This window comes from Podarcis melisellensis, assembly GCF_964234715.1.
Source record: "Podarcis melisellensis genome assembly, chromosome: 5".
Classification (NCBI taxonomy): Eukaryota; Metazoa; Chordata; class Lepidosauria; order Squamata; family Lacertidae; genus Podarcis; species Podarcis melisellensis.
Window position 1 is genome coordinate 62,882,997 of NC_138537.1, and position 25,926 is coordinate 62,908,922.

The 25,926-nt window shown below is 41.0% G+C and overlaps 1 protein-coding gene across 3 annotated transcripts in view; it reads right to left on the reverse strand.

Moving 5' to 3' along the window:
* The window catches only part of MYOF (myoferlin), a 77,580-nt gene that overhangs the window by 3,716 nt on the left and 47,938 nt on the right, over positions 1-25,926 (reverse strand). For all 3 annotated transcript variants that reach the window (XM_081913243.1, XM_081913245.1, XM_081913244.1), the window contains 24 exons: positions 25,479-25,618; positions 25,130-25,303; positions 23,474-23,585; positions 22,641-22,718; positions 21,702-21,883; positions 21,450-21,608; positions 21,234-21,332; positions 19,745-19,906; positions 17,638-17,803; positions 16,198-16,274; positions 12,734-12,745; positions 11,181-11,279; positions 10,583-10,708; positions 10,259-10,414; positions 8,661-8,752; positions 7,809-7,979; positions 6,666-6,814; positions 6,137-6,276; positions 5,163-5,251; positions 4,205-4,300; positions 3,465-3,606; positions 1,968-2,067; positions 1,633-1,826; positions 927-1,036 (listed from right to left, as the gene is read on the reverse strand). In XM_081913243.1, the coding sequence (XP_081769369.1) occupies positions 927-1,036; positions 1,633-1,826; positions 1,968-2,067; positions 3,465-3,606; positions 4,205-4,300; positions 5,163-5,251; positions 6,137-6,276; positions 6,666-6,814; positions 7,809-7,979; positions 8,661-8,752; positions 10,259-10,414; positions 10,583-10,708; positions 11,181-11,279; positions 12,734-12,745; positions 16,198-16,274; positions 17,638-17,803; positions 19,745-19,906; positions 21,234-21,332; positions 21,450-21,608; positions 21,702-21,883; positions 22,641-22,718; positions 23,474-23,585; positions 25,130-25,303; positions 25,479-25,618 (3,025 nt within the window). The remainder of the gene's footprint in view (positions 1-926; positions 1,037-1,632; positions 1,827-1,967; positions 2,068-3,464; positions 3,607-4,204; positions 4,301-5,162; positions 5,252-6,136; positions 6,277-6,665; positions 6,815-7,808; positions 7,980-8,660; positions 8,753-10,258; positions 10,415-10,582; positions 10,709-11,180; positions 11,280-12,733; positions 12,746-16,197; positions 16,275-17,637; positions 17,804-19,744; positions 19,907-21,233; positions 21,333-21,449; positions 21,609-21,701; positions 21,884-22,640; positions 22,719-23,473; positions 23,586-25,129; positions 25,304-25,478; positions 25,619-25,926) is intronic.

Genomic DNA, 25,926 nt, shown 5'->3' on the forward strand with positions numbered 1-25,926 from the left:
GTCACACAGTTGTAATGGTTCCTCCATGACTTCCATTGCCTACTCTGCTCTGAGAAGGTTCAAACAATTCAAGAACTAGGGAGCCGAATCCCAATATGAAATCTGAATGCCAAGTTTCATTGACAATTTTTTATTAATGAAATCACATTACTATTGCCTACATGTTGCCTTGGGCTTTTACATGACTCCTTACTGGCAAATCAGTCAAGTGGGGTTTAAATGAAAACAGGCACATGATATTTGCTGCTTAGGTATAAAAGTTAAATGATCTGGTAACTTAGTAAAGCCTAGCATATAATGTCTCGCATTTATAAAACTAAAGACCAGATAGTTAAGAGTTTTGATTATGTGCTGCAGAGAGGGCCTATATATCATGGATAGGTTCTATAAAACATCCAGTATATAGTTGATGCTAAATGTTTTAAAATAGTTGATTTGTTTAATTCATGTTACAGTCTGTTATTTCTTGAGAACACTGTGTTGGATCCTGACTTGGTCATGCTTAGAATAAAATCATTTATTTCAATGGGTTTACATTAAGTCTGACTAACGTCACACCCACACGATACATTTAAAGCACTCTTATATCACTTTTAACAGTCGTGGCTTCCCCCATGAATTGTAGTTTGTTAAGGGTGCTGGAAATTGTAGTTCTGTGAGAGGTCTCCTTACTTTCAACACCATTAACAAACTGTAGCTCCCAGGATTCTTGGGGGAAGCCATGACTTTTAAAGTGGTATAAGGGTGCTTCTGATGTATGGCACAGAAGTCTAGATTTGGCATAGCATTCATTCATCTCCCATTCCCACAACTTCCATCATCCACAGCCAGCATAGCCAATCAGGGATGCTGGGCATCGTAGTCCAACAACATCTGGATGCTCAAGGTTAAAGAATATTGAATTCAAATATAGCAAAGTATCTTACTTTGGTTGCTCTAATTTGGGGTTCATATTAGGTTCATCTCTGCCTTTACCAGCTGGCCGTTCATCAATGTCTTTTTCACCAAGGACTTCCAGAGTCATCTCAACTTTACCCTTCAAATAAATGAATACACCATCAAGTAAAACAGACCTCCAGTGTCAGGCATTACAGATGAAGAAGAGGAATTACACAGGGTGGGCTAGGTTCTGAATGCTTCCCATTAAGTTTTAAGAAACAAAACTGGAAATTTGTGTGCATAGAATCCTTGGGTTTATATGCCACAAAACATTAATTATAATATATTTTCAAGCCATATAAAATGGGGGGGGCATGCATGGAGATATAGATCACAGCCCTTAAAGCAGAAAATATTATGAATGTATTAAAATCAATGAGAGATAAGCTATTCATGTCAATTGGTCCTGGCTGCAATCACTGGATCTTGTTGTGCACATCTGGGGCAGGTTAGTGATAAGTTATTCCAGCCTCTTCCACCTTGGTGCCCTCCATATGTTTTTGACAATCGTTCCCATTAGCCCCAGCTCTGATGATGGACACAACATCTGCAGGTCACCAGTTTGAGGAAGGCTGAGTTATGCTATTATGATATTTTGCTCATGATATTTAAGGAAGGCGGAGAAGTGCTGGAGGGGGAGGGAGTTATAAGAGATTTAGATGTCACTATTTATGCATATTAACGGGGACGTACAGCCAAAACACGGGAGCCATCTTTTTCTGCATAGCATGGCCACCATCCTCTCATGGATTTCTGTTCAAAGAGTGAAGCAATCTTAGGGGTCTTGAGAGTGTTAGTTGGCTTGTATTCTGGAATCATGTCCAAAGAGCACTTTTCTGGAGACTTTGCTGGCACAATTGCATTGTGTAAATCAAGTTCAACAAAACCTATAGGAAAAGACAGAAGGGTGGGTGGGTGGGAAATCTGGTCACACACTTCGTTTCTCTCCAAATGAAAACTTGACAAAAATCTCTCCCTTTGCAAAACGCCCCACCCAACCAACCCATATTATACTTCAAAGGGCATACCGAGATAGTCATCCAAGGAAAACTTATCATTGTCCCATATTTGAATAAGCAGCTTGGGTGGAATTCTGAATTCTGTATTGTCAAGGCTCCAAAAGTGTTCCTAAGGAGAACAAAACCAGCAAAAAGAAATAGTAATTTTCATGCCTGCTGCAGTGACCCAACCTCCCTCCCACTGCCTCTAATTCCATCTCTCTGTCAGCAGCATTTCCACAAACAGGGAGTTGTGACTACAGGAAAAAAGTGTGTGCCTAAAGCTGGGTTGGGCAACCTTTTGGCCCACCGGGGGACCCAATTCCCCAAACCACATCTACCTTTCAATCAGCTCATGTTTGGGCAGGTGATCTCAGATGATGGACAGAGTTAAATTCTGCATTGGCCAGACTCACTGTTTCCTACAAGGAACATCACTATGCAGCCACAGCAGCACGCTCAACTTCAGCTAATGAGCGAAGAGTTAAATCCTACTCAGTGCTAATTTGCTGCTTAATATCTCTCCCCCCCCCCCACACCTCTGCAGGCCAATTTTGATTAGTCAGACACCTGACATCATCATGACTGACAGTGCATGGCTCCACCCACCTGTCAAAGTTGGCCAGTAGAGGTGGAATGAGATAGAGATTTGGTCTGCTGGCCAAAAAGGATCACATTCAAAAGCAATTCATTAGAAGGTCCTCTGCTTGCCTAAGCTGGTGAAAACTTTTGCTGCTGCACTCACAGCAGACAAGTAATTGGTTTCCTTGCATCTGAACTGTCAATATATTGCTTTTTTTTAAAAAAGAATCTTACCTGAAATTTTCACACTATGAAACACTTTAATATTATGCAGGTTTGTAGTTCTATAGCCAAAAAGGTGTGGGGTTTATTTTTTGTATCTTAGAACTCATTATCAGACATAGTGGAAAGAAAACGGTATCTCAGGGATATGGAAGCAAGGTTCATAACAAAATATTTGCATTTTAAAATATTCAGGTGGCAAGGAGTGACGAATACTTGCTTGAATGTGTGAATTTGGTAAAAGCCACAATCTGACCTACCTATGGGCGACTCTAGATATGACATTACAGACACCTGTAATAGTTTTTCCAATATTAAGGCTGATTTTTCTTTATATGAAAAGCAGATGTGGGAGGCTGGAAGTTTCAGTGGAAGAACAGTAAGTGGGAAGGGCTTTTTAACCCTTTCTACTCTGGTCATTTCCTTCCCAAAATCATGTTCTTATACTCTGCTACTTTTCTACTTGTCTCTTTTCCTCTATGGATGGAAAAGCATCTGTGCAGGGGAACAGCAAATCTGAGCAGAAAAAAACAAAGGAGGGGACAGAACTTTCCTTCCATTCCAAACAGATCTACCAAAACATGTGGCTGTGGAGGCTGCAGTTTTTATTTTTTTAAAAGATTCAGGAAAAATCTACACACAACTCAGTGTCCTGGTGCAAGGCCTTTGGCTGTGAATGGCCAAGCGTAATTTTTATTATTAACATAATAAGAGAAGAATCACCTTTTTTGAAACTGTACAGAGCTGCTCAGCTGGAAAATACTCAAAAGGAAAAATAAATCTCCAGTTGAAGTTCCCTTCCCCGTCTAGGGACCTGTAATGCACATCTGTTTTCTGCTTATTTTCTTCATGGCCAGGCATCCATCTGAAAGTCAGAAACAATGACATTTAGCTGTGTATAGCGAATAGGACTGATGGCTTTGCACAATGCAGCAACACTTCACTGCAGCTTCGGAGCTGTAATGTTTACGTTGCAAAACACCAGAACTGAAACAGAGACCCTGGCACTCTCTTGTCTGATTTCATCCCAAATAGCTCCACTAATCTCAGTGTAATGTGGCCAGTTCTGCCAGTTAGATATATTGCCAGTAATCGGTCCCAATGTTCCCATTAAACTTCCTACACCCAAGATAACAAAGAAGTCATTTGACAGGGCCAGCTCAAGACATTTTCGTGCCTGAGGACAACGTTCCAGCCTTTCATTAATTCCTTCTTCCAGTAATGACATCACAGGCAGCTGCCTTATACCAAGTCCATCTAGCCCAGCTCTGTCTGCTCTGACAGGAAGTGGCTCTTCATGCTTCCAGACACGGGTTTTTCCCTTCTTGAGCTGCTGGGGATTGAACCTGGAAACTTCTGCAGTCAAAGCTCAATGCAGTGGTACTCTTAATGAGAACCAGACCTTTAAATTGATCTTACAGTTGTGTTCATCATTAACAAGATCTGGGAAATGGGTCTCTTACCCTTTCACATAGATATCACTCATCTCTTCCCCTGTGATGCTTTTTTCATCCAGGATGACATCCTTTGTGTTCCACACAATTACCCGCAGTTCATACCTGGAATATAGGATTTGCTCTTAGGTTTATATCCAGCAGATCAGAGGGAGCCAATATGGTTCGTTCCTGATGTTTTGGACTACAGTTCCCATCATCACCAGCCAGCATGGCCAATGGTCAGGAATGGTTAAACTTGTGAAGGGTTCCCATTCATCTTTAAAGTCACAGTTATCCTCGTCATGTAATTTGTGTGTCAGTATTTAAAGAAACAACAAAATGAACTGGACTCCTTGGCAGGTTTTGAATAAACATTCACAAACTTTTTACAGATATGATTTAGATAGATAAATTAAGGATCTGTACAGTTTTGTAACATGCAGAAAATACCATATGTTGGTAAACCAGAGAGAGAAGCTGAGGGAAGTCCGGGGGGGAGGAGAAGGGGAGGGTGGGTTATGTTTTGGTGAGGGGGGAGGGGAAAAATAGGGGGGATTTAAGGATGATATGCTTTTTGATAATATGTTATGTTGAAATTACTAATAAAAATATTTTTTAAAAAGGAATGGTTAAACTTGTAGTCCACAACATTTGGAAGCCACTTGGTTGGATATCCCTGTTGCGGAGTATAAAGCAGTGTTTCCCAACCTTGGGCCTCCAGCTGTTTTTGAACTACAATTCCCATCATCCCTGACCACTGGTCTTGCTAGCTAGGGATGATGGGAGTTGTAGGCCAAAAACAGCTGGAGGCCCAAGGTTGGGAAACACTGGTATAAAGAACATGTTTGTATTCTAGCAGTGGAAAGGACTGGAAGAGAATATGAAGTAAATGCAAACGCTGTGCTCATAATCATCACTGCAGTTAAAGAGTCAACATGGAAGTTCCAAAAAAGCATGCCACCTACCAAAATCCTTATTTACTTACTTCTTAGCCTTGCGAGCAGTGATGTTGAAAGGAGGGCCGGGTGGACCCATGCTTTTGGGGAAAACATCCACCCACATCTGAAGCTTCCCCTGTATCAAATAAGGCAATCGTGTCAGGTCTTTTTTTAGAAAAAAACAACAACCCTGTTATATGACATTATCAATATTCCAATTTGATATCATGGCCTGAATCCAAAGAACCATGCAGCTTATTGCATATGCACAGTTAGACCTTGGGCTTGATTCTCCACTCTTATACCTGCCTACCATGTCACATGGCAACACATGGTTGAAACACATGAGACCTTTCAAAAGTAATTTATGACGTGGCATTGCTGGGTTTCCTGTTGTTTCGAGGTGAAGATGTCAGAAATTTCACTTGGAAGGCCCAAGCCCTTGCCACAGTCAATACAGCACTTGAAGTGCTGTGAAAAATTAAAGGTCTTTACCAAAACATCAAGAACGGAATACTGCAGGGACCCATGAAACAGCTGCTCATACCACTTCATATAATAACAAAACAAACAAACAAACAAACAATGCTTAACATGCGGGGGGGGGGGACCAGAAGCTCACCCTGCCCCCAAATGACAAAATATGATAAAGATGAAAAATCCTCATCCAGCTCTAATTGTGTGTGGTATTTTTTTGAGGGGGAGTTTGATACAGCTAGAGGTCCCAGTGGATACACAGTGCACTTTTTTTTCTTCTAAAAAAATGTTTAGGGGTACTGTCATTTTCCTACTCCTATTGAAATACTGCCCCTCAATGAGGCTAAATGTAGATTCATAAAGTGTTTAGGGGTAGGCGTCCCCCTGCGTCCTCCCAGAAAAAACACCACTGTATCTACATCAGGTATGTGATGCCAAGCCAGTCACCAGGAGACTTGGTGGATGTAACTGATGTAGAGATGAGCTCCTTGAAAGAAAAGTGGGATATAAATGCAGTAATAAATAAAATATAAATGTGTAGTACTTGTGAGATGTTTGGCTGGAAGGTACTGTACAAAGTCCTTGTCTCTACATGCTCAGGCACCAAGCCCTGAGTTCTGAGAATGTAAAGGGCAAGCCGTTCTTCACCAGGCCCAAGGTGTTCATGCAGTTTTTTGTTGGCCTCTGAAGTAAAGAAAGAAAAATGTAAATCAGTAGGCATTCACAGCCAAATACTGAAATTAGCAAGTATAAATATATACAATCATTCAATAGATTTATTGTGGACCAAGAACAGCCTGCTAGATCTATGAGCACATGGGGTTTTCACTGCTAGCTATGGAAAGGCAAAATTCCACTCAGTCATGCATTGCATCTCTTTCACTTTCCTATAGCGAACAATTGGAAAACCCCAGTTCCACATGCTGATCTGGTTTTCCACGTCAAAACTACTGGCTACAATTGACAATGAAGTTTCAATTCTATATTCTTATAAATATAAATGCTCAAGGAAAACACAGTGGGGACAGCACAAACACAAATCAGCGAAACTCAATAACAAGGAGAAAACTCACCAAATTCTTCCAAAGTGTATTCTCTTCCTCCATAACTAATCCTCCTCCCGTTTTCAGAAAGGACTGGGGGAGAATAGCCTTTGACCCTGGCTAAATTTTGCAAGAGTTGTGTTGGCTTCAGTTGGTCTCTCCATGTATTGATACCTGAGCTTTTTTAGGAATTAAGAGAAAAATTCAGGATAGATAGACAGCATGTCTCTTGGATACAGTCACATCATTTCTTAGTAACACTTTGCCATATTCCTCAATATGATGAATGAGTGGATGGAATTATGTTGAATTTAAAAGACGGGAATTCGACTCCACAATAGGGTGTTTTGCGAAACTAAAATATGCTAGGCTATTTTGGAGCCTATGAGAACTAGTTTAGCCTTCTTCTGAGCCCAAGTGATTTTCCCTCCATTGCCAATCACCTATTTCAAGCCTGGACAAACTGTGCTCACTCAGCTTCAAATCATAGTTGATAAAGCTGACTGTTTTCACTAAGCATAGTTAAGATTGACCACATTTTATGGTTCGGAGGATACACTAAACTGTGGCTAATCTAAAATGGAAGCGGAGCTTCTAATTTTTTTCTAGCCAAGCTGGAGGAAAAGAATGAAGTACCGTATATGAGTCTGGGTGGATGCTATGCTCATTCCTGAAACCATGGTTTAGTGTTATGTCTGAATGAAGCCAAACATACACACACTTCTAGGCTATATTTTTTGTTGCAATGAAAATGAAGTGCCCACATGAAGGATGCTTCCCCCTTGATTTCTTACACACACACTGAAGCTGTAAAATATTATTTGGCACTGCTCACAAGGGCTTTCCATTTCCTGTAATGAAAGCAGCAGTCTTAGATATGAATCCTTTTTGCTTATGAAGCTGCCTTATTGAAAAGCACACATGTGCAGGAGCTTCAGGGGCACATTGGCATATATATATAGGATTCTGAACTGAGGTAAGTTCAGTGGAGACAATGCTTTAATCAGGAAAGCCATAGCATATCCTATCACAGTCTGTGAAAATGCAGTAAATATGAGGCGTTAAGTCCAGCCAAGATAACTGCTTCTAAGGAGCGTCGTTTTCACAGGGAGACATTTAATCATGGGCTTAGGTTTTCCATGTTTTTAATAGCGATAGCAGTGAGCAACTTACACACAGTACTGCTGTGGTATTCCACACTGAGATCCAAAGCGGGAGAGAAATCTGTTTTCCAAATCAATGATGGTTTCACCAACTTTTTCATCTCGAGTCAGCATATCATAGTCATAAACAGAAATTTTCAGATCCTTCTCTTGAGGCAAGAAGCAACTCAGTTCGTACATTCTAAACACAGGAATATTTGGCATGTTTGAAATTCAGAAAACTAACCACCCTGAAAACATTAGTGACACTCACAACAAATACGATCAGCATTTTTCATAAACCAGTAAGCCACCGCAATTGGAATTACTAGTTAAACACCCTGCAAGGGTCACTATGGACCTGTGGGCTGATACAAGATAATTGGCTGATAGAAAAAACAGCAAATGAGTACTATCAAAATCCTTATTTCTAACTTACATCTTAATTCGTCACATTCTGAGGACATTAGCATATCATTAGCATAAGGATTAAACTCTCTACCTTCTTCCAAAATCCCCCACCCCTTTAAAAAAATTGTATACAATTCCAGTTTATTAACTGGAATATTAGTACTATCAGCAGAATATATAAGCATTTTTAAATGGGAGAATTTTCTTCCTCTGTAAATTGAGGTGAATGTTCTAGTCCATCCCTCATTGTGTTCTAATCCAATTCAGGATCCTCCCATAACAAAAAAACCAGAAGAAGTGCGTGCTACACTTTCCCCCCATTCCCCCAACTTTTTTTTCATAAGTAAGAGTAAGGTGAAATAATGATTTCTTGAAACAAAATTAAGGCTATGACAAGGCATAATTGTTCTTTAATCTATGAGAGGATTAGAGCCATTCTAATCACACAGAAGGAGGAAGTCTTAAAAGTTACCTGCCAAAAATTGGATTGATAGTGTTGGGAATATAATGATCTCTGTCTTCCACCACTTTTTTGCCCAAGGTGATTTTAATATAAGGATCGCACTGTTTGGAAACAAGGGTATTGTTAATTCATGTGCACTGTAGGATTGATAATTAATACATGCCACATTTTCTACGAAGGTCCATGTCTATATATGGAGCTCCTACACAAGGAAATTTCTGAAGGAAATTTGGCTGATGGAACAGCTCTGGGCATGCAGCTTTTTGTGCAGATAGAGCTGGCCCTTTCACCTAAGAGGCTGGAGAACCACTCCAGCTCTTCCCAGCAAGGAGCGCCATTTATGCCTTGGTGCCCTGGTCCCTGCAAGTAATGGCTATGTTAGTCATTACAATCCTTATCTCATCTATTGCTGTGACACCACTGTGAGGCAGGTAACAGATGCTGCCTTTTAAGAGATATAGATGGGGGAAGTGACTTGCTTAGGAGCACCTGGGGGAGTCCACGTCCACCTGAAAATTTCAGCCAGATTTTCAATTCCAAGTCTGGCATTCTCAGTCATGCTATTATTTTATAAAACATTTCAGTATTCATAGCTCTGTACAGTCCTACCTTGGATCCCAAATGCCTTGTGAGTCGAACGTTTTGGCTCCCAAATGCCGCAAGCCCAGAAGTGAGTGTTCTGGTTTGCAAAGGTTCTTCAGAACCTGAATGTCTGACATGGCTTCTGCGGCTTCTAATTGGCTTCAGAAGCTTTCTGCAGCCAATCAGAAGCTGTACCTTGGTTTCCAGCCCAGTATACCTGAAGGAGTGTCTCCACCCCCATTGTTCTGCCCGGACACGGAGGTCTAGCGCCGAGGGCCTTCTGGTGGTTCCCTCACCGTGAGAAGCAAAGCTACAGGGAACCAGGCAGAGGGCCTTCTCGGTAGTGGCACCCGCCCTGTGGAACGCCCTCCCATCAGATGTCAAAGAGATAAACAACTACCTGACATTTAGAAGACATCTGAAGGCAGCCCTGTTTAGGGAAGTTTTTAATGTGTGACATTTTAATGTATTTTTAATCTTTGTTGGAAGCCACCCAGAGTGGCTGGGGAAACCCAGCCAGATGGGTGGAGTACAAATAATAAATTATTATTGTTATTATTGTAAACATTTTTGGAAGTATGTATCAGCCTATTTCTTCCTGCTAAATTATTGCAAAATTATTACTACTATTAATAATAATATTACCCGAATCCTGGTCTAAACCAGAATCCTGGTCCAAAGCTGTACTACAACTTGCAGACCAGGGATGTCTAACTGGTCAATAATGAGGTTCCGGTGTTGATTATGGGCTGCCTTGTGGTGGCATAAGAGCATCCGGCCCCTCCCCCTCCTCCATTCACGCATGATCGTTAGAACAGAAGACAGAGTTTTCACTGCGAGGCAGATTGTTCCTCTCCAAAATGGGACTTTCCTCCCTTAAAAAAGCTCAACAACTCAACACCTCAGGGGTAGATCACTGCTAGTTTTTTATTCTGTGAATAGATTGCAGTCTATTGGGAGTTGGATGTCCCTGTTGTAGACAATAGTGGTCTAATCTTAACGCTCATCTGGAAATGTTAACTCACCATTCCATTGTTATCCTTAGGCTGGAGTTCTAAGCCTCGGACTATATAAATCCGAATGATACACTCTTGAGGCCCACTGTCTGGAAGTTCACGGAACTGCCGAGGAGGAGGTGGTACATTAGGGTCATCTGGTAATGCGTAGATCCTAAAAGAGCCCTATGAAGTTAAACAAAAATGAAAAGGTAAGTCCAAACCAAAACAAGCCTTTTTTACTTGGTTATTACGTATCTGTTCTGTCTTAGGAATGGAGTACTACGCAGAACAGTACTGTACTTAAGCTTGGTTTTCTGCCTAATAATGTAATTTAAGGTGTGCGTGTTTTACCTTAAATTCTCCCACAACACTAGGGTCATCATTTTCTTCAGACCTGCCCCGATGCAGCTTGAAGGTATCACAAAAATCTGTTAAACCCCTAAAATCGGGTACATTCTCCAGTTCACTCTTGTACACCTTGAAACAAAAGTTAGGTAAAATTACAAAAAAAAGCATTAGAAACAAACAAGTGGCAAGCTTCAATAAATGCACAACTTTGCAAAACATCCCTAAGTTTTAAAGAAAGTGACTGTGTGTGTATATATAATTCATGGTGCATGTGAAAGAACTTTAGATTGCCTGGGATAATAATACAGTAAGCAGCAATCTGTTATTTGGTGGCGTGATCTTGTCATTTTCCTATAGCACTCATGCAAAATGTGCAGTGATCATGCAAGAGAATATGCCTCTTTCAAGGTAACTTTGGAGTTTCCCCCCTGGGACCTATTTCACAACCCCTTGTACAAAAATAAAAAAGCAATAGGCCTCAAGTTTTTTAAAATTGAGGGTGGCAAGTTCAACCAAAAACAGTACATTGAACTAAAGTCTGCTTATTTTTAAAGTTGGCGACATCTTTAAACAACAACAAGAATGCACTCAAAACAAATACCTTTAGCGTATCGTATCCCTTTGCAATATATTGTCCACATTTCTCAGTATCTCCTATTGAAGCATAAAACTTGCTCCACCAGTCGACAATTTCTTCCTCCTATATAAAAATGGGAGATTATAGGTGTATGTAAAAACAAACTGAAATTCCAGGATGATCTATTCTAGCCCTGTGGCCCTCCAAATGTTGCTGAAATGCAACTTTCACTAGCTCTATCTGCTGGCCATGTTAACTTGGCCTGAAGGGATTTTGAAGTCCAGCAATACCTGGAAGTTCCCCACAGGCTCCCCACCTCAGATCTAGATCTAGTCCTTAGGTGTGGAAGCTAGGCAGCACACATGTATAGCAGGGGCCAAACCTTAACCAATCACAGCAAGCAGAGGAAGGGGCACCTTAAGCTGGATATGTGTGCTGTAGACCTCACCAGAAGACATTCTGATTAAATGGCCCAAAAGTCTATGATGGGGCCAAGAGAGATTCACAGATCATACGGTTCCTGTAGCAAAAGGTTGCAAGGCAGAGAATGGCTCTAGATCTAGCAGAGCCTCAAAGCCTCTGGAATGTTGCCAGATTACATTGGATATGCCAGAAAACCCTCTTGCATGAGATGCCTTTTCCTGGCATAGGACCTCTTTCCCCACAATCCTAGCAAGGCCTCTTCCCAGCAGATCTCTTCAGAGTAGGCACACTAAACTGGCAGACTTGGCTCTGGATGACCTGAGGGGCACAGAGAGGCCTCCAGTGGTTAAGATTCACATTGGCACATCTATGGCAAGGTGTCGGGAGCTCTGCACGTTTGGAGTTCCCTGACCCTAAATTTGGGTGCTGGTGACACTCAACCTGCTTTCCATGCAACTTGTACAGGGAGTGCACTGCGAATAAAAGGCAGAATATGTAAGAAGCTAAAGATTTAGTCTGAAATACAGAGCAGAATGCATCTGGCCAATTGCTATTGCTTTGTTATATCTCTTCATTTCAACAGAGCTTCATTGGTTCTCTTGTGGATATCTCATTAAAATAAATACAACGAGGAACGTGGAACTTTTCTTCCAATGGGTCCTCCTTTCAGAGCTGCTTTTTGAGAGGAAATGGGTGGGCCAAACTCCACCCCTTTATTAATACAGTTGTACCTTGGAAGTCAAACAGAATCCATTAAAAAAGTTTGTTCGGCTGCCAAAGTGTTCGAAAACCAAAGAGCCACTTCTGATTGGCTGCAGGAAGCTCCTGCAGCCAATCAGAAGTTGCAGAAGCCCTGTTGGACGTTCAGCTTCCAAAAGAACGTTTGAAAACCAGTACAGTCACTTCCGGGTTTTGATCATTTGGGAGCAAAAACATTCGAGAACTAGGCTGCTCAAAAACCAAGGTACGACCATATTCTTCCTTCCAGAAACTTAAACTCATGCAGCCGCAACTGACCTGGTTGAGGCTAGTTAACTTTAACAATGTAAAGTTATTGTGTGCTGTATTACCACATATTTTAGAACATGGTGAGACTTCTTAATAAGTACAAAGGGAATAGTTTACATAACCAAAATCAGGATAGATTTCATTACCTTTTCTGTGAGCTGTTCAGGAGGACACATCCAAAGGGATGGGGAAGGGAAAACCAAAGCAAAATAGTTATAATTCAACCAATATATCCCCCCGGTTCTATAAACTGAATACAATAAATTGTGGGTGTTTAATGAATATATTAAATGTGCAGGCAATATATTTTTTTATTTGTGTCTCTGCATATTGACCAAGTATTTATTAGGGTAGTATGTCCATTTCATAACCAACAGACCTGTTAATCCAACAATTTGATACTCCAGAAAATAAATACAGCAATTTGATACAGTTGGAAAATAAAGCATCTAATGGAACTACCACAAGGGCTTAACCTGATTATCAGCCTGACAGTTCCAGGACTCATTCATTTGTTCAGAATCTCCCAAGTAATTAAAACTGCACTGGTGATCTGTTACTGTTAAAAGGTGACTAGGATGTGTTATATAAGAATTCCATTTTATTTCCAGTTTTATGAAGATTGCAGTCATACGCCATGTGATTCCAAATCCACGCTTTAGATAGGCTTACTTTATTTTGAATTGCATTGTTTTATCACAGGGCTCTTTTGGGAGGATAGTCAAGAGAGAAAGTTAATAAATAAATATCTAAGCACTTACAGAACCACCTTATGCATGTCTGTTGAAAAGTAAGTTCCAGTGAGTTTGATAGGACTTATTTTGGGGTTGCAACCTTAATATCTGTTTTATTTTATTGGTTTACCATGATGTGAAAGCCAGTCTTTGTGCAATAAATACTTTCCACACAATATTGTGCCCTCAGCACCTGGTAAAGCTCTGACCATTTGGCTATTAAAAGTTGTAGTTCTATGAATTATTCTATATTGGTGGGGGGAGAGAGAAACTGTTTTTTTCTGGAGTAGGAAACTTGTCATCTCCAAATGTTGTTGGATTCCAACTTCCATCAGCCCAAGCCAGCATGGCCAATGATGAGGGACAATGGAAGTTTAGGTTCAGCAACATCTGGAGGGTCCCAGATCCCCCAGCCCTCCTTTAGAGCTCGAAACAGAGAGAAAGTACTGTGAAACTTATTATTTCGATTGGCATTCTAATGAAAGAGAGAGAAAACACACGCAAAACGAACCATTATTTTCTTGCTGCACTTTGTACAGCTACCACCACCACTTCTGCCCTGATATTTTGAAAATATAAACTTGATGATTCTGTTTAAGTCTGTAAAACAAATTTCCACAACTAACTACAATTATAACCTCTATCTGTGAATGCCACTGATTATAGTACAGCCCATGAACACTCATTGTGTCCCCAAAACCAATTACGTTTGAGATTTTGGAGAAAACATCCATATAAAGATCAGAGTCATCTACTGCAGGGGTCGGCAAGCTTACCGGAAGATGGGCCGGTTCATGCTCCGTCCGTTGGAGGATGGGTCGGAGTGTGTGTGCACACGAGCTCTTCCGGGTCAGAGGAGCGCCCATGCACATGCACACACACTATTTCCGGTGCACATCCGGGTTGGAGGAGCGCCCATGCGCACAGGCACCATCAACCCAGAAGTTGGTCCCCGTGCTACGCTGTGCCATGCCGCACTGCACCATGCCGGTAAGAGCGGGTGGCGGGGGCAGCAGGGGTCGCCATGGGCCGGATAGAGGAGCCCCGTGGGCCGCTACTGGCCCATGGGCCTTAGGTTGCTGACCCCTGATCTACTGCATGTGAAGATAAGAATTTTCCTTCAATATCCAACTTAACTTTTAAAAAATATTTTTATATTTTATTTGTATATGATTCCATCTTATCGTCAACATCCAAATCCGCACCCTATGTGAATTGCTAATGTGAATGCAAGCTTTCCAGTTCCAAATGGAAATACTGCTCTGCAAATGTCCAAATGTGAATGGAAATTTATTTTCCAAGTAATCATTCTGCTTTAAAACCTGAAAGTTGGTTTTCTCCAAAACCTCCCTGCAGAAGATTCAAAGGAGGAATGAAAGTTCAAGTGAACCAAAGCACCTAAGGCCCCAGGTGATAGTGTGCATGCGTTTTCTTCATACATACATGCACTGTTGTTGGAGAAGCCATTTTGCTGAGTGCTGTTGACATACCGCTTAAACACTAGAAATTGGAATGTAGTTTAGGAAAGTTCTACATCTGTTATTCTAGTCTGTTAACTCTTTTTTATTGTTTGCTTCCCCAAGAAGCCTTTATTTTGTCTTACCTTTAAAATATCTCAAATAATTGAAGTCCATATTTTATTGATATATTGATTTTTTAAAGTTTTTTTTTAAAAGTTTGCTACGTTGATCTCTTCAGGACCTGAGCATACCACTTCTTCCTTTTCATTCATAAGTGTAATCCTACAACCTCTAGGTCAAATGTGAAGTTATCAAGTAAAACATTTCAAGCCACAGGCAGTATACAACCCTACAGTCCTTCCTTTCCCCAATATTTCTTGATAGTGGTTAGTGAATGATGACCTCTAATTATTACAGTCGAACAGGAAGACTGACTGATACAACGAACATATGTTATTATCTGCAAGGACATGGACCTCTGTGGTTTACTTTATCATCACTCAGTGTGTTTACAATAACACAATGTTTGCTCATCTAATTGGCTCTCTCCATATGGTACAATTAAAGGGCAGCTACACTACATCAAAGACTAAATGAAACGGCAGTCAACGAGGGAGAAGGGGCTTCTCAAAGCAAGACAAACACGGTTTTAAACAACCTGCAATTACACAGAAACAGATAAATCACAATTTTAAAGCTTTTGTATTAAATGATGAACTTCAAATATGTTCATCGTGTGTTAGCACGCAAGCTAAAAAATGCATCAAGTATTAGCATTTGGACTCATATTTGCTATTGATGAACAATCTTGCATATTAGTTAACTGGCAATACTCAGTTTACAGTAAATAATATAGGAATACATACTGATGTTCAAAATTACTTTGAACTTGCTAAATGTGCACTACATGCATCTAAGCTGAGCCATTCATCTTGCCATGTAATTGAGGAAATAACAGGTAGGCCATGCAACTGACAGGTGTTTTGTTTAACAGCACCTCATGAAAATGCTATTTGGGCTCCCTAAATTCAACCAAATCTAATTAATATTTCGGATTTTGAACCTCAAAGATTGCCAGTGAACAGGATAAGAGTTCAAACATTATTCATCAATTTATTCACTGAATAATTTTGAACAGCAAATATGTTCTAAAGCTGCTGGCAAACAATTCACAACCAGCATGAACATATACAAGTAAGAGATTTTCATTTCCACAGAGCAATAAAATAGTAAGACTGGAGAAATAACAAAGTATATGCCATAACATATACTTCTTCATTGTATTCCCAGAGCTCCCTCCAACTTTTACAGACACTTTGCCTGGTTAGGTTTGTGTCTGCTGAAGTTGTAGGCTAAAAAGCCAATGAACTGACCACAACAATGGAAAGAATTGAACCTGCAAATTAAGGTGATTACCTGCGCTGCTAGTAAAGGTTGCGTGTCTTCCACTTCAATGACCACATCTCGCCGAGGTGCAGCTGACAGAAGAGTAACTGCAAATCAAACATTCCATGATGATAAGCAACTCATGGGGGGGAATCACACCTGTAAACTTTTCTTTAGTCATAATTTTAGCCTTTATTTTTTCCAGTTCCTCCTGCTATCTCTCTTTGTCTAGAAAAGTCTAGAGCCTGCACCAAATTGTCAGCTGCCTAGAGCTCATGTACACACAAAACACGTACACACAAAAATATTATTGAATATATTGTACTTTTGTGTGGATTTTATTGTACACCAATTTGGGAGAAAATCTTGCCTAAAAAGCAGGTAGTAGGTCAGGCTTTATGTTGGGCGGGGGGGGGGGGCAGAACTAAGATATCTGTAACACAATTGGTCAGTTAGTTAAGTATTTTTATTTATTTCCTTGATTAGGGGGGCAGTTGCTATGCCCATGTAGCCAACAAGGTTATTCCATTTGTACAATGGAATCCCCCCCCCCCAATCTGTTCTGGGAGGGGGAGGAGAAGTTCTACTGCCTTACTGTGACAATTTTATTGGATACAAGCCACAATAAAGATAGATGGGTTGGATCTAACTGTTAGTCATACGTAGGTCTCCCTGAAATTAATGTAAAAAAACAGTAATGACTGTTTCAGCCCTGTTGATTTCAATGGGAATGTAACTGGCTTAGGTTCGAGACAACCCATTTGCTTTCCACCAGGGAGCTGAAAACTTTTAACTCCATAACTCAGTGTGCAGAACAATTAAAAAGGTGGGACTGGGTCACAGCAGTACCAAGGGTGGCATTGCAAAATCATTTGCTAATATTCTTGCTAGTTTCTCAACTTTCTATCATTATGTGTGAATACTAAGGATGGACTTATCAAGACTGTGACAGTTTTGCATGTGTTCATTCATAAGTATATCCTGTCCTGTTTCCACATTAATCTACATTTTTTTAAAAAATATACACAATAACTTTAGATACATATTTTCTCTCAAAACATGTATTCCCTCAAAGTACCTATTTCTAAATGAATCCCCCAACATGCAGAGAACTGCACCACAAAATCTGAAGAAGTATAAAAACCAAAGGAAAACTGCATTCAGGTCCCCACCCTGGTCCAGAAGATATAGGTACAGTCAATTTGTATCAAAATTCACGAATAATGATTTCCTCAAGCATCCCTAGTGAATACTGGTTCTTTAAAAGTGGTACTGCCAGGCGTGCTGAGTCAGTCTAACATCCATGGGAAAAGTTGCCTCTACAACCTTCACAAACGAATGGGAGCTACAGAAAAGTCGGTGAACATTTACTTCAAGAGATTGCATGTTCGCTATGTTTCCTGCAAATTGTGTTGATTGTTGCAAAACGTATATCCGATAAGAAAAATGTCATTATTATGGGAGCTCTACCTTTCATCTGAGGTGCAATGTCGGCTTTCGTCGCGTAAGGATCACAGCGAAAACGCTCCAGTGCCCCAATGGTACATTGTCCCACGATAGGTTTACGGCCAAATTGCCTGTGGTCTATCACTTTAATAACTAGTGATGGCGTGTACAATTCTTCTTTGGGCAGTGACTAGTTTAAAACAAAAAAAAGAACACAGTTCCTTAACTTAAAACAAATACACACCCAGGGGCGCCGACTTATAAAAAATATTGGGGGGGCGGGGGCCCATACCGACTTATAAAAAATATTGGGGGGGCCCAAGACCTCCAAACCACTGCTGCTGGGGGAACGAAAGGGGCGAGCCCCGGGCTGCCCTGACCTTAAGTGAACCTGTGAGGGCCCGCCCTTTGCGGCAGCCGATTGGCTGCCGCCGTGGGCGGTGAATATTAATGAGCTAGGGGGAACCCCCGCTTCTGCGGGGCTGACGCCAGCCCCGCGAGATTGTTGATGGGTCGAGAGCCCGCAACCCCACCCCCTCTCTAGATCGGGAGTGGCTTTTTTTAACTCATTACTGAATGCATTTTAAAAGGTAACTATCGTCAAACAAGGAAAATAAAAAATACCAACATAATTTTGTGATTTTACAAAGCATAATATAACTAATAATTTTCTTAAATTATTGGGGGGGCGGAGCCTCCCCAAACGAATTTTTGAGGGGGCTCGGGCCCCCTCAGGCTCCCTGGAGTCGGCGCCTATGTACACACCTCACAGGATTCCTTTGCTTTCGAATGAGCTGTACAACCTGCCCTGATTCGGGCAACTCTTAAATGTATGTAGGTCTGTATCAAAGCGGAATGTGGGTGATCCAACCTTAAGAACAAAAGGGATGCTTGGATGGGGATGCTAAGCTTTCTCACACCCAAAACTTATTTCCATGCAAAGTCTATCCCTGAGTGCTTCCCTTTCAGTTGGGCTCCAGACTGGATAATGGAATAGTTTCTCTTTTTTTTTTTTAACTTGAAGGCACAGACACCCACAAAAGAGAGCTTTATATACCCGTAGTATAACCTTGAATCTAGCTTGGAAGCAACTAACAGCCAGTTTGCGAGTTTACGCTGCTGTATGTAATCAAGAACGGATGGGAAAGCCATTGGGCAAAAAGTGAAGCATTCTTGCAGTAGGCATGAATGCACATGCACGGGCATGCAAGTGCTATCTGTGCTCCATGAGTTTCCCACCCTCTTAAACAGCCCTTCCCTGGATGGGCATGCAAATATACATCCACATCTAATGTCAGTGCCACTGAGCATGGCCATCCATGTGCAACAACGGCTTTACACAGTGCTTTGCTGCACACAGGACTCTCTAGAAATATTTAAATCACCTCAAAGGTAATTTCCAGGGTGGGTTCATTTACTCAATCAGAGCTGCCTCCCTTCATGAGGCTGGGTGATGCGTTTGCCTCAGGCGGCACTCCTGAAAATGTGTCACCTTGTTCTGCCACCCAGCTTTGCCACTGGTTTCCCTGGCCTCTAGGGACAGAGAGGGACTGGCGGCAAAGCCTGAGTCAGCAAGAGGGGATGTGTTCCGCCATCCAGCTTTGCTGCCGGGTGTGGGGGGAAAGATCTTCCCCGCTTGGTGGTGTGGTGGGGTTTTGCACTAGCTTATCCTGAAGGAACGGATTCAAAGGCTCACTGGCAGGCAGGAGGGGGGATCCAGAAAGACTCTCCCCCCTATCCGTCCATCAGGGAAGACTCCTTATCGAATTATGTCAAAGAGAACAACAAATACCAGATTTTTAGAAGACATCTGAAGGCAGCCCTGTTTAGGGAAGCTTTTAATGTTTGAAGCATTCCTGTATTTTAATATTTTGTTGGAGGCCGCCCAGAGTGGCTAGGGAGGCCCGGCCAGATGGGTGGGATAGAAATAAATTATTTATTTATTGTTGTTGTTTGCACTCCCATCACAGGGATGACAGCAGGCTGTTTAGCCTCAGGTGCCAAAAACACCTCAGGCTACCCGATATCCACTGCTATTGCTCTAATATGAGCATACTAATTCAAATTTCCCCCTTTACCAGCACCACAAGTATGCTACAGATCTTCAATAAAAGAGAATTCAGCACCATACCACTGTCATGCAGAGAACAGATCCAGGAAAATTTGGTGTCTTCTTCAGGTTTTTAATCACAACAGATTCTATCATTTCACCTCCACACTCTATAATGAGACTAGGGGAAGTAACAGAAGCCATTTGGTAGCTTTTCATGTTGCGCAGTCCCCAGGCAAGGATCTGTTTCAAACAAAAAACAAAGCAAACACCGTCAACGTTGCTAAAGGAAAACATGCTCTGTTGCCTGGGTCTCCAACCTTATCAGACCTGGGAGCACACTTTGAAACCCGAGAAACGCTCATGAGAACCACCTCAAAACAGTTCAATGATTAAATCTCCATTTTTTGTCACTCATTTAAACCACGAGTTAAGTTACAGTTGTATATCACTGGGAATGGTCTCAGCTGCATGCACTTACACAGAGCTTGGTGCATACAGTGCTTAAACAAGCCATACTTTATGGCATATTGTCATGTCTGCTTGTGACCACCATATAGAATACACACCTGGCCAATGTAAGGAAATGGGGGACAGAACTCATCCCCTCCCATCTGTATAATGAACAGTGTGCTCGGCCTGGGTTCAAGGAAGTAGAGGACCCACAATGGTAAGACTACATTGTTTATTAATTCAAATACATTGTATAAATGTCAGCATTTATGCAACACATTTTGTAAGCACTCAGTGTCCATCACTCATGGGATCTCATTGCAGCCCTGTAAGATAAGCTGGTACTGTCATACCCACATCACATATGCAGGGCTGAGAGACATTTGCTAACCGAAAGCTAAGTTCATGACTTGGACAAGGAACTTCCCACTCACTTCTCAAGTATTCCATTAGTTACACATCTGGTGACAGTTTACCATGAACAGACTTTTATCTGCTGCCAACCTGGCAACCTGGGGTAGAAGCTTGCACAAATAGAGCCTTATCCCCAAAAACATTCTGAACACTTTAAGGCTTCTTGATCCAAAATAACACCTGTTGTTTCCACACAGCCTTATGAATATCTCATGTTTTGGCATGTCTTGGTGTCTCCACCCCCATCGTTCTGCCCGGACACTGAGGTCCAGCGCCGAGGGCCTTCTGGTGGTTCCCTCATTGTGAGAAGCAAAGCTACAGGGAACCAGGCAGAGGGCCTTCTCGGTAGTGGTGCCCGCCCTGTGGAACACTCTCCCATCAGATGTCAAAGCGATAAACAACTACCTGACATTCAGAAGACATCTTAAGGCAACCCTGTTCAGGGAAGTTTTTAATGTGTGATATTTTAGTGTATTTTTGGTTTCTATGGAAGCCGCCCAGAGTGGCTGGGGAAACCCAGCCAGATGGGCGGGGTACAAATAATAAATTATTTATTTATTAATTATTATTATTATTATTATTATTATTATTATTAGCAGCAGCACCTGGCCTTATACATGCAGGTATCTATGAATTACTGTGAATCTTATTAAGCACATGGCCCTGTGCATCATTGTCCATTTTCAAGTAACAACAACAATACCTCAATAATAGTCCGTTGAACCACGGGTCTGATTCCTTGTGGCACCATATAAAGGTTTGATGCTTTTTTTGAAGGAAGAATTGGAAGGTTGGTTCCACCCTGCTCAAAGATACAAAGAAAAGGGTTTCTTCATGTATATAAAGCCTAAGTCATACAGAGCAATCATCTTGTCACGGTGGCTTTAAGTCTGAAATCAATATATTTGTTTTCTACTACCTTTTCACTCAGCAAAAGCTCAGCTGCTAAAAGCACATCTCCACAAGCCTTGCCCCCATTCATAACTGGATACCAGAGAAGTTTCGGACTGATGTCAATATCTGGGTTGAGCTTGACCATAGGACAGCAAGAGGTTCTTCCAAGGAACTCATCTTTGCCCTGCAAAAATGGACGAATCCAAAATGGTGAATTTGTAATCACCTGCTGTCATTATATAATCAAGAGGAAATCTGGAAAAAAGCTTATACCTACCACTTGGTCACTATCGAAGAGTTCAACAACCACATGAGGAGGGTTTTGTTCTACCGTGTAGGGATCTCCATAGATTTCAATTTCATCAAATATGATAGTTTGATCCCATGTTGGGTTCAATGTTGACTTGATGGTTTCAGTTGTTTTGCTTCGGTGAAGGAATGAAACATGAGCATATGGATCTAAAAAACCACAGGAGAACAGAGACGTGTATAGTGATCCATTTTAAAAGACTGACTTTTACATTCCCATTTTCTCTTTCTTCTATAATTGGCAAACAAAAGTTGATCTGACAAGCTGTAGATATGATAGACAATCCAATTTTAAATTATTCTTGTGCATGGTAGCCATTCTTTAATACATTTGTATCTAAGGTACAACACCCAAGGACACATGAACAAGAGAGTCATTCCACCTGCAACTTAAACAGTACATCCCACAAACTGAACACACAGATCTGACATGAGTCTAAAACGTAGTTATTTATGGCCTTATTATGAAGCAGAGGTGAATGATTAAAGAGCTCTAGGCCTCCTATTAGAAAGACTTTTAAACCATCAGTGTCTCTGAAGAAGGTACCTGATTATGGGTATTAGCATTTCCTGTACAAATTGTCATTACCCAGTGCTCAGAGCAATGTAAAATGTTAGATGGAGACCATCCTCACTGACCTCTTAACAAGGGATCTAATTTCATTTAACTTTTTTTGGTCGTTAACAAGAAAAGGTGTTAAATACATTCTTTGAAGAGACAGGTTTTCAGAGGGTTACGGGAGAAAAAATGGGATTGGGGAGCGGACATGAAAAAAAATCAAGAGAAACTCCCAAAGCCTTGAACATTTCAATCTAACTGCTGCAGAAAAAATAATAATAATGGACTTGCTTTGGCAGACAAATGTGTCCTTTGGATTTAATAGATCCCCACCTCCATCCTAAGTACCTGAAAAGCTGTCTTTATCCAAAGCTATTAGATTTCTTGCTTGATAGATATAACATCGAAGGTGGTAACTGTAGACTCCTTAAAAAGAAAAAGGAAAATCAGCTAAATCAGAAGGTTGTAGCAACTTCACCTTTTCAGCTCTAAACTTCAGCATCACTGCTTCCTCCCATCACTTGACTCTTGGTGTGCTTTCCATGGCCATTCCCCCACCCCACCCCGCCTGATTTTAGTGGTCCACAAGCTTCGTTCAAGTGGTTGAAGATGAGAGGTGACATATCCAATGCATTAAATATTCACATTGATTTTTAATTGTATTTTTAATTATTTAATTTCTTATATACTGCATTGTTTTTCATTTGTTCAGTGGAATTCAAACAGTAATGCAATGAAATACATGTAAGAAATTAAAGAAGCAGTAGAATTAAAAATCATCCAGCACCTAGGACAGCACATTGCAATTGCTACAACACAGAGAAAAATCATGAAGTGGTTCGCCAAGACCCTCAGCAATTTTCAAGTGGTCCTTAGGGAGAAGGTGTCTGAGAATCACTGGCTTAGCCTATTGTGCAACCAAAATCATGGTTAAGGTATCTGCTTCTTAACCACATTTTGTAGCCAAGGTTTGTCCCGGTTTGTTACAGGTTGTGGTTAAGGACGAGAAATCCATGGAGAGGCAAAAACAGTTATTAATATTTTGATCACACAGAGAAAGCTGTATCAGATGATGAAAAGGGTAAGGCCTTTAGAAAACTAGTCATGCAGCCAGAACAAAAAGTCTTGCAGCACCTTAAAGAAATATACAGTCTCAAATAAGGAATTTCACATGAACTTACTGTCAAAGTTGCAAGAGATTATAGGAGTGCTTGCACCGAATATACGTGTTGCTGCTGCCTCTTTGATCTTTTCAGAAGATTTTTCTCCCTCATCAATGCTTGTATCTGCTCCCTAGGATTATATGCATATTATTATTGTTTCTCATTTATAAAACTTGAACGGAAAGCCCAGTTATTGATTCAGATATTCCTGGAAGGAGTTGTAGTTGCTGTTTTAAAAAGTACACTAATATTTATTCACTCATGTGGGTTCAAAAGAGTAATGTCAGGACCCTAAACCAGTCACACCCAGAACACTTCAAAGAAAGGGAGAGACTGAAATTCACTTCTACAGGCAATTGATGATCATAGATAGTAAAAATAAGCAATTTCTATTCCTTGATCCCTTCCACCACTCCTAGACATAATTGTCCATTATTAATACATTCTTACAAGGTCAATGCTGTTAGATAAAAGTTCATCAAAAGACTGCATGAAAAGATGAAAAGTTAAGCCTCATGTTTAACTCCACATGTAGTTTGGGAGGAAGAAGACTGAGAGAAGACAGCTTGGGATGATCGTAAGTATTCATACTTTAAAACATCAAAAAACAGGATTCTGGAGGCCCTGCTTTATGCTGAACTTTCTATATTGTTATTATAAGCTGCCGGATGAAAGCATTAGTTGATTTAATTGCCTTCACATAATCCAGCATTTTACAGCCTCTCCTTATACATTGCTTTCAATTATTCCATCAGCTATGGTAAAATATAAATACACTTCAAGCTCTGTCGCATTCCTTTTTCTCTCTACAGCTGACAGACTCATCTACAGCATTTTGGCATTCTGCTGAAAACTCTCCCACACAGTCTTAGTCACCTTCAAGTACTACTTAGAATGCAGGAATATAGAAATGTGCTTCATGAAGTCAGACCATTGATTTATCTAACCTTTCACCCTGCTCTTTCCAAGCACAGGCCTGTGCTGTAATGCTCAATATCCAAGCCTTTTGCAGGGTTCCCCCTACCCCCAGGGAAAACCCGCTCTTTGAATCAGAACAAAGTCATTCTGGGTTTTCCACGGACTGCTGTTTGCTCTGGTTGAGCTTTAAAGAGCAGGTTTTTGTGGCGCACTCAGACATGGGGCTCTAAATCACGGACTGTGCCTGGAAAGAGCAGAGGAAAGGAAAGTGTGGATAAGCCCTCAGGGCTATCTACGCTGAGAGCTCATACAGACTTGCACTTGTCCTGTGCCTAGAAAGTACGAGTCTGAGCAGTTTTCTGCTTATGAACAGTTTTGCCCTTACTCCATCACTTCCCCTGGAAAACTCACTCTTTAACAACAAATTGGAGCAAACATCAAGCCAGAGAAAACACAATTGACATTTGCTTTAAATCAGTGGTAAATATGGGGTTTTCCCAGGGGAAAGTGGCAAGGCAAGAGCAATTCTGGGTGAGCCCTAATTGACACTGACTCTCCATGATTTCCAAAGGGGTCTCTTCCAGCCAGCCCTACCAGCCAAGGATTGAACCCAGACCCTTCTGTTTGAAAAGCAGGTGTTCTACCACTGAGCTACAGCCCATTCCACTTGATGATTCTCATTTAACTTTGAGATAATAATTAATGCTGAAGTTAAGCAGCATGAACAAGCCAGCAAGTTAAGTTCCTCTTTCTTACAAGAGCTCCTTCAAGCTTAAAGATGGCTGATGAACCACATGTGTCAGAAGGAATCATTTCTCTCCTCCACCGCCTGCGGCGGAAAGTGTCGGAACTGCGCTGCTTCCAGTGGAATTTCCATCCAATCAGTGATGCAAATTCCCATCCTTCTTGATCTTCATAGGGTGTGGTTGCCTAGAAGACAATTGCAAAAACTCAATCCACAATGGCCAGAATGTAGGGTTAATAACGAACTCTGTAATCAATGCATGCCTTATTTTCTGATACACCATTATTTTTTCTAAATAAACATGCACAACGTTCTAGTAAATGCCAATGTTTGGTTGCAATATATATTTAGCCATTTTACCCTTGATGAAACTGTTTGGTTTGGATCTTTTCTGCGTCTTCGAACCAGCCTTCTTCGTCTATGAGTATGATACATTTTCTCTGCTGCAACCCACGACTTGGGCTTATCGTCAGGGGGAATGGTAATTCCATATTCCCAAGCTAAAATAACACAGATAAAATATACACTGGTTACCATAACAGGATTTTGACTCAGTGACCAATATGGTAGCTGATTTATCAAATTCGTAGCTCTGACAAGCCAAACCACACTAATTCACTACCCCTAATTATTCAAATAACTTATTGTATCATGCTTCTTAACCTTGGTGTAGTTCCTTGGTGTAATTCTATGAAAAAAAATCACCATTTACCCCCATCAGTTCATCGGTGTCTTGTACATTTCCTAGAGGTTATACTGTTTTTCTAAATATTTTGATTAGACTAAAAATCACCCAAAAACTAATGTA